Source organism: Hipposideros armiger, unplaced genomic scaffold, assembly GCF_001890085.2.
Source record: "Hipposideros armiger isolate ML-2016 unplaced genomic scaffold, ASM189008v1 scaffold_922, whole genome shotgun sequence".
In the NCBI taxonomy this organism is placed as follows: Eukaryota; Metazoa; Chordata; class Mammalia; order Chiroptera; family Hipposideridae; genus Hipposideros; species Hipposideros armiger.
In genome coordinates, this window is record NW_017732272.1 from 334,131 (window position 1) to 343,020 (window position 8,890).

At 34.3% G+C, this 8,890-nt stretch overlaps 1 protein-coding gene across 2 annotated transcripts in view; it reads left to right on the plus strand.

The window, feature by feature from the left end:
• Positions 1 to 6,329, plus strand: part of CLEC1B (C-type lectin domain family 1 member B) — a 12,410-nt gene extending 6,081 nt beyond the window's left edge. Inside the window, exons 2-6 of one of the 2 annotated variants that reach the window (XM_019630534.1) lie at positions 406 to 504; positions 1,721 to 1,840; positions 2,001 to 2,152; positions 4,419 to 4,525; positions 6,102 to 6,329. In XM_019630534.1, the coding sequence (XP_019486079.1) occupies positions 406 to 504; positions 1,721 to 1,840; positions 2,001 to 2,152; positions 4,419 to 4,525; positions 6,102 to 6,246 (623 nt within the window). In that variant the 3' untranslated portion in view covers positions 6,247 to 6,329. The remainder of the gene's footprint in view (positions 1 to 405; positions 505 to 1,720; positions 1,841 to 2,000; positions 2,153 to 4,418; positions 4,526 to 6,101) is intronic. The other variant, XM_019630535.1, reaches the window with a different exon arrangement.
• Positions 6,330 to 8,890: the final 2,561 nt, after the last annotated feature.

Below are 8,890 nucleotides of genomic sequence, written 5' to 3' on the forward strand. Positions count from 1 at the left end.
GCCACTCGGCCAGCCCACGGGAGAGAATATTTGAAAACCCCAGTTTTTAAGGTATCAACAAATGGGTGTGATTCTCCAGGTCCTGCTTATTAAAGCAATTATTTTTTATTATTATTTTTTATTTATAAGGGACTGCCACAGAACAAAATAAAGACAAACACACAAGATCTTCACAGCTGGTTATATTTTGACTGAGAGAGGAGCAGTCCACTGGGGATGGGGATGAGTGTGTGGAATGGGAGTGGGTTGTGCTTACTGTTGATGATCGCGGAGGGAACATTGGTAAGATCTGCCAATGAGGTTGTTTATATGACAAAAAATCCTGAGAGGGCAGGGCCAGGCGTGGCGCTGCCCCATAACTATGCCACACTGCCTCCCCCTGACATCTTTATCATATGCCCACAGTTGACCCTGCTCCCTCATCTCTGTGGCGTGTGATGGCTTTGATTCTGCTGGTCTTGTGTATCGGGCTGGTTGGTGGACTAGTGGCTCTGGGGATTATGTGTAAGTATTGACTCATTGCCAAAGATTTCATCCGAGGAAGGCAATACCTAAGGTCCTGGTATATGCCACTAAACTTAACTGTCAGCATTTGTCAATTTGTCACCACTCCAATCATAACTCCCAAGATATTCTCAATAAAGGAGAACTCTGATCTTCCCCTTCGGATTAAAATCACCACTTAGAATTTTTTATTCATTAAAAATTATTTTCAGGGCTGGCTGAGTGGCTCAGTTGGTTAAGAGCTCGCTCAAGAGTTTGAGCTCTGAGCAACAGCGGTTCGAGTTCCGGCCCAAGCTGAGCAGCCGCTGAGCTGCCAACAGGTGGCAGGATGGCTCAGCTAAAAAACAAACAAACAAAACAAAACAAACAAAAAATTATTTTCAAGAATTTTAACTTGGTCCTTAAGTTCCTCTTCAGCATAGATCCACACTATCTTTGGAAACTTTCTTTGCTTCCAATCCTGCGTGTCTTAAGATCCAGCCAACATGGAGTTTACTCAGTTTCACAAATGCATCCCATGTTCCTATGCCTGAGATTTTGCTCATTCTATTTCCTCTTCCTAAAATGTCCTCCATCTCATTTTATTTAATGAATGTTAAATAAATGTTACTTCCACTAAGAAATAATTCATATCCCACCTAATTTATAATATTTTTCCTCCTATAAATCTAAAAGCCCTTCAAAGTCACGTTATCATCTGTGTAGTTGTTGCTTGTTTGTGTTCTTGTTTATTTTTTCATATTTTAGAATCTTTCATTCACCTTTTTTTATTTATTTAAATATCACAGTACTTTCAGCATAAAAGAAAATCAATATGTAATTTTTAAATGAATGGGTATTTTGGTATTACATGAAAAACAAAATAACAGACCTTATTCAGCTTTGTGAGATCTGCTTAGCAATCTGTACTATGGAAACTTCAAAACAACTGCTTTGGGCATGTGATTTGACCAAGGCATTTTCTTATTTGTGATTATCTCCTTCAAATAGTTCCCTTATTCTTTTGAATAACCCTCAGTTGTCAGTTTACATAGTTCTTAATTTGCTCTTTATACCCCAGTCCTTGACCCTGAGCCCCTTTCAGCAGTCATTTACTCATGTGTATCTTGTAAACACTTCATAGATTGATAATTCTAGTAAAATTTAAGTTTATTGAAAGGTCTTTGCATTACCCTTTTATCCTGATTACAAATTATTAACTAATTTTTACATCTAGCTGTCACGCAGCAAAACTACCTACAAGTTGAGAATAAAAATCTCTCAGGGACTCTTCAACAATTAGCAAAGAAGCTCTGCCAAGATTTAATAAAACAATCAAAACAAAAGGAAGGTTCCAGTAAGTATGGTTTGGCAACTTTTTCGTCTCCCTTACCCTCTGAAGTATTTCTGTGATGCTATCTGTAGAGAATCTTGAGATCTTTCGGAAGCATTGAATTTGGGGAAAATGTAAGTGTGATTTAGAATAAAAGGATTCCTATGTTTGATTTCTTTGTAAGGCCATACGTGCAGCCCATGTGAAACGAATTGGAGATATTATGGAGATAGTTGCTATGGGTTCTTCAGGCACAACTTAACCTGGGAAGAGAGTAAGCAGTACTGTACCAACATGAATGCTACTTTACTGAAGATTGCCAGCCAGAACATCCTGGTAAGGAGATGCCTATGTTAAATATTTTGGAACCATAGGAGAAAAACTCAGGTAAATACTTGACTTAAAAAAAATACTTTTCTCACGCCTTCCAGTTTTGTTCATCTAAAAATCTTATCAAGCGCAGTGAAAATTACAAAATCTAAGAATAGAAAGTGGTTAAGTAGGACTGATGAAACTTGAAGTTCTGGCCTTATCTCTGCAACAAGCCACTTAACCCTTTTTCAATTTCCTTAACTCTATGTACTAATTAATAACATAATCTGAAAATATAAAGAAATTAAATATGATTGTAAAATATAAATAACAGTGTTATCCCAATATTACATGCCTTCTCAGTTCCTGCTAAATTGTTGACAACTGAATAGGCCATAAAGCAAACTCCATTTTTTTCAGAGGCTCTCCCAAACATAATTTGGGGAGCAATCTCATTTGCAAAACACAGAAGATTTAAGTTGAAAATTTTCTAGTAAACATGTCTCCTTTTCCATACTTCCCTCTTTGACAGCTTCTAACTAAGGCTATATTTTCAAACAAAAGATGTCCACATCTTTATATTATTTAATATAGCTTTTCTTTTCATGAATCCTAGGAGCAAGCCAGAAATTAAGCCTTGGAGTCTCCCTTTTACCCAATAATGGGTTTATCAAAACATATTTTTCTTGAAGGCAAAAATTCTTTATGGTATTTATTCTGTAATTTCTAATATAGTAATTATTTACATTTTGCATATTAAAATAAAAGCAAATGTAAATGGGAATAGAAGATTAGGATTTGGGCTATGTGAGGATAGAGAATCAACAGAAATAAAATATTCAAGCCAGTCATGTTCTACAGAATCGATCTACTCGATCAGCAAAATTGACTTATAATTTCCTGAGAGCTGAAGTACACAGTAGTGGACCAGACATGAGAAGATCAGCCTAGTGGCATTCATGATCATTGTGTACCTTCTTATTTTAACTTGCTGTACCATCTACTTACTGTTTTTGTGGGCTCAGACTCATTGAGAATATATTCAGATAAATAAATTAGACTTTTCAATCAGACAAAATAAGAGAGTACCCTAAAATCTCAACGTCAATACAAAGAAATTAATTGGAGACACATAAACTTCTCTTGAATCTTATTATTTTAAGCTGATGCCAGGTTGAAGATTTATAACTAAAAGAGGAAGTGTAATTTTTGAGAAATAAAGTTGAATTTTAGACAGAATTTTAGATAGAATATCAGGTAGATATCAGGTAGATAAGATATACTTCTTATGGTAAAGTATATAACGTGGATATATTTTAAAGAAAAAAACAGGAATTAACTGAAAGGTGGTGAATGGTTCCAGTTTTAAGAAATAGGCAGTCAAAAGTGACTTTCTCTTTATGGAATGCCATTCTGTGCCTCACATGTGTGTCAGAAAACTTGAGGCATTTCTTCTTTGCCAAGAATGATTTCCCACCTCTTCGTTTTTCTGCTGAGTATGACAGTATATATGAACATTTGACCTTCATTTAATTTTGTTACCCATAAGTGGATTGATTAACTGATTAATTTGTCTATTAATTAAAAAAATATGTATTGGAATATTGGAACGATTCCAGGACCCAAACCTATGCAATTAATAAAACACATGAAAATTCCTAACCTCATCATGGAGGTTATATTCTAGTGGGAACAATAGGTAATGAACAAAATATAGTACATAATATAGTGGATAGTGATAAGTCCTAAGTAGAAAAAGGTAAATCAGGAAAAGTAGATGTATGTTATTTGTAAATTTCTTTGAGAAAAACATCCTATAATTTTCTTTTACCCAACCAATACAAGTAAATTAATACTTCTAATGTAAGATTTTGTAAGCAAGCTAAACAATGAAACCAAAGCAAGTAGAGGTTAGATCTAGGGAATATAAAGTTTCACTAACAATGTGTTTCTTTTTAATTTTCCTTCTCTAGTTGCTTATCATTTATCTCATTTAAGAGCCATATTTGGTACTCTAATTTTCAAATGATGGAAGATAAACACATAAGAAGATTAGAATATCAGCTATTTTGTGTATAATTTATTTCCTGTGTCCTATGAGTTTTTTTTAATACTAAAACAAGTGAACTTGGTACAATTCTAGACATTAAATATAATTGACTAATATTAATATAGATCTAAAGTCTAATTTTTTTTTTTGGTCCAGGGTCATATAATGAAGCTTTATCTTTATGTCGTTAAAGAACTGTTGAAGCATTCTGACCATTATATTTATTTGTGTTTTTGATAGGAATACATCAAATCCAGGACTGGATTCATTCGTTGGGTTGGATTGTCCCGCCAAAACTCTAGTGAGCTCTGGAGGTGGGAAGATGGCTCAGTTCCCTCCAAAGATGTGTAAGTCACTGGGCACTCAGAATATAAGACACAACTAACAATTTTTATTCTTGAGATACTCTAGCCTCTTGAATATAAGTTAATTAAAAGTTGGAAGGTATCTCTATACCGTACTGTGGGTTATATAAGCAGATGCTGAGTCACTTACACCCTAATCCTAAGAAGAGAACACAGCTAATAAGACAATTCCACTGTCCCTACTCTCCCATTCTTTCGCTCTTAATCTAAATCACAATCCACCTCTATTTCCAATATTTTTTTCTCATTCATTTCTACTCTTTAACTTGACTGTTGGAACATTTTATGCGTCTTGTTTTTTTAGCTTAATCTGATTCTCTTCATATATTTTAGAACAAAATTATCACCCTTATTATTTTATGGTTGAAAATTATTACTTTGTGGATTCTTTTGACTTTTCAGTAGTATTTTACCTACTCATTCAGCCTGGGGGTGTCTGAGAATCAGGCACAATATTATTCACAAGTTGGTTCTAATGTTAATGTCAGAACTAATCTAATGTAATAATGGCTACAGACAATTGAGGCAAAGGAGCCAATTACATTACAAGTTATTTAATGTGGCTTTTCAATCTCCAGTCTCAATGCCTTTTGTTCATCTTATATGTCTAAACCGCAATCTCTCCAGTTAAAAGTTAAGCTGATATCACCCCAATAAATTTAATGAAAATTTTTTTATACATTTATACTGATTAACCCAAACTTGTACAATCTGATCATTACTTAAAATTTTAATTAATTTATTCGGCAGACATTTATCAAGTATTTACTATGAGTAGGAGACAAGGATACTACAGCTACAAGCAAGCCCCCTCATAGGCCTTGGCTTTATCCCTTATCACGTGCTGCCTCGTTTACAATATTGCAGGCAAACTGGTGTTCCCTCTTTTCCTTCAACAAATCAATACACCTCAACTATAACGTGAGTTTCCCGGGAGTAGGGACTTTGTCTTTGTTTGACACTCTATCATCACCACATAAAACGGTTTTGGCACATAGTAGGTATCTCATAGACATCTGGGTAATGTGTTAGTAAATACAAATTTTTTCCCCCTTTGGTCATAAGCAGAGTAGTAGAGAATATAAACAAGTTAACAAGTAAACATTACACAGTGTGCTGTCTTATGTCTGCTACTCTATAACATAAGTCTTTATTTCAAAAATATTGATATTTAACCAACTTACTTTCCCTTGACGTCATTTCCACCCTGTGAAGCTACTTGTCTACAGAACTAATGTATTATCTTCTATGAAAAGATAAAGTCTTTCCCATCATTTCAGAGCCCCATCTTTCTCTTCCTCTGGACTGCTGTTGTAACTAGTGTTCACTTGCTTCTTAATCCTATGTTCTATTGAATTACTATTGAGCTCTTCAAATGTACATGCTTTATACTCCCAAACAGACTGGAATTTTCTCAATGATCTGAATGCTATTTTTAACTCCCTCCCCCTAATAATTTTTGTCTCTACTTTATGCAACAAAATACTACATTTGGCGTTTGATTGTTGATTACTTCTTTAGCTTTCAAAAGAACTCATGCTACCTTTTTCATTCACAGGTTTGAGCTTTCTGGAAATGGAAGAGAAAATATGAATTGTGCTTATTTTCAGAATGGGAAAATTTACCCTACCTTGTGTAAGAACAAACATTATTTAATGTGTGAGAGAAAGGCAGGCATGGCAAAGATAGGCAAACTACTTTAATGCAAAGAGATGGGCAGTATGTCATAGACCCGTGCTTGATTGTACAATAAAATATCTGAATGTAGGTATCACTAACCATAAAATTGCTTATTTTTTCCCTTTATTCATGTTGGAGTCATCTTTTTATTATCTTTCCTACCAATACCATTTAGTCCCTCCTTTATACTAAGGGGTAACAGTGTCTTCTTTATACATCCAGAAGCCAGTCTGTGAGTTGATTGTTCTTTTCTCAATAGTTCTGTTTCCATTAATTTTCTTTCTACTTGTCTTCCATTCCTCATTATCTCAACATAGTATGACTCACTGCATCTTCAGACATAAACATATACATGTTAAACTGGAACAAGAAAGGTTAGTACTTAATTGACTTGAGCTGTGCAAAATTCTTAATGTTGAAAACTATACAAAATATCTAAATCTGAAAGACAGCATTAGGTAGTGGAAAGAATACTAAACTTAGAATTAGTAAAATAATTTAGATGATGTGATCACTTAATTGAAGTACACCCATGGGCCAGTCAAGTAGCCATTTCAACTTCCATTTTCTAATATTTAAAATAGGCTAACACCCATCTTATATACCTCACAGTTCTACAACCTAAAATAAAACTGCACAATATTAACTATATCAGAAAGTCCACGAAGGCATCACTATGACTTTCCTATTCGCTACTCTCTGCCCAGCACGAAGAAGTTTCTCGTTCATAAGAGCCAGAAAAAGATTTGCTTCCCATTGTATGAGATAGTTTTATAGAAAGCAGCATAGTCAGTAAAATGCTATACATATATAATTTTGATTCCAAGTCTACCTCTTGTAAGATTCAACTGCAGTCATTTTCTGTGCAAAAAAAAAAAAAAGGAAAATAAAATTTGCAAGAAACCTGATGAGTTCTGAAAATGAATAAATGCTTCCTAACAAGGCCCATAGGCTAGTAGACAGAACAGCAAGTAAAAATACTTTTATCTCGTTCTTTTCCTGACAGCTCTGTGCTTGGTTTTTGCTGAGTAATTCATGAAGTATTTATAGATATGTGGAGAGGCACCCCTTACCAGGATAACAGGCAAAAATTGCATTTCCTTCCCACAGCTCCCCTGAAGGTACTCTTTCTCCTTAAATTAGTGGTAATAAAATTTACGAACATGATTCTCAAACATCTCAACTGAGGTATTTGTTAAAACACTAGATGTTCAAATTCAAAATAGCTGTGGTGCTCAGCTAAAAGGCTGAGGAGCCACAGAGTCTTGTGTTTTTAATAAGCACCTTTATTTGATTCTGATATAAGTTGTCTTCAATACATTTCAAAAAACATTACTTTAGCACGTACTCCTTATGTGGCTTTTAGTAAGTTAGTCTCTTTAAAACTCAGTTTCTTCATCTACAAAATGAGTTTAATATTACTACCTTACTCATAAGGTAATTGTCACAATCATTGAATGTAATAATATAAATAAGGCATTGAGCAGAGTATCAGGGCTATAATGAACATTTAATAAATATGTGTTACTTTTATAGCTTTGTGTACTAACATTCAAAGACATTTAAACCTTTCTCTTGTTTTATACTATCAATAAACAAGCAAAATTAGGGGAGGGGAGGGGGAAAATAACAGAAATACCTCAGATTCTGCTTCTACTTCAAATATCTTGAGATCTTGGCTTTTGGGGGTTAGTATCATTGTTTCTCTATTTTTCACTTGTTTATATAGAAAAAACAAAGAGGAACTAAACATTCCAAAGCCATATCTCTGAACTTTAGGGTTTTTCTCCCCCAAATGAAAAAAACATATTTATACAATACTATGGCACAACTAAATTTCAAAGAATAATATTGTACTGCATGACAAAAATGCAATTAAAAATGTAAACCAGACAGACTATGCCTACAAAGATTTTTTTTTTCTGGTATTCATATCAAAAGCATCTGATACATGAAATTAGAGTAACACAGATTTTAATATCACAGGTTCTGTGATCAGACCACCTGGGTTCAAATACTAACTCTTTTACTTAACTACATAAGTGAGCTTTGGTAAATAATTTGACTTTTCTGTGTCTCAATTTACAATTAAGTTACAGTATACTAATAATAGTGCCTATTTCATAGAGCTGTTGTAAAAATCAAAATAATTCATGTCAAAGCCCTTTGAAATAGTACTTGGAATGTAATGAATGATAGTAACAGGCAGTATGATTAAAAACATCAAAAGTAATACAAGTAACATATTACTCTTTTATTGAGAGTGCCCAATACTTCCCCAAAGAAATTTGTTAGAGAACATACTGTATTGGGGAAAGCTAGGCCTTTCTGAGTGTGATGTTTAGTGCTGACAAAATTTGAGAGAACCTGGAAAATAATGAGAACACATTGAACTTCTGTTTCTGGGTCCCTGACACTGGCCTTACTGTACTTCTGAAATGCTTATGGTTTCTTCCTCTTCTTCTTTTTAAGACAGAAATAATTCCATTGTGATTTAGTCACATTTTCTTTCAGACCAGAATCTCAAGCCACATGAAAACCATGTAAAATATTTGGAGGATTTGTGGATATTCTTCATTTGCCTCTTAAAATCTTCTTAGTCCTCTCCCCCTACCCCCCCCCCCCCCCCCCCCGCCATGCCTTGGGAGGCAGAACTCAAATGGACAG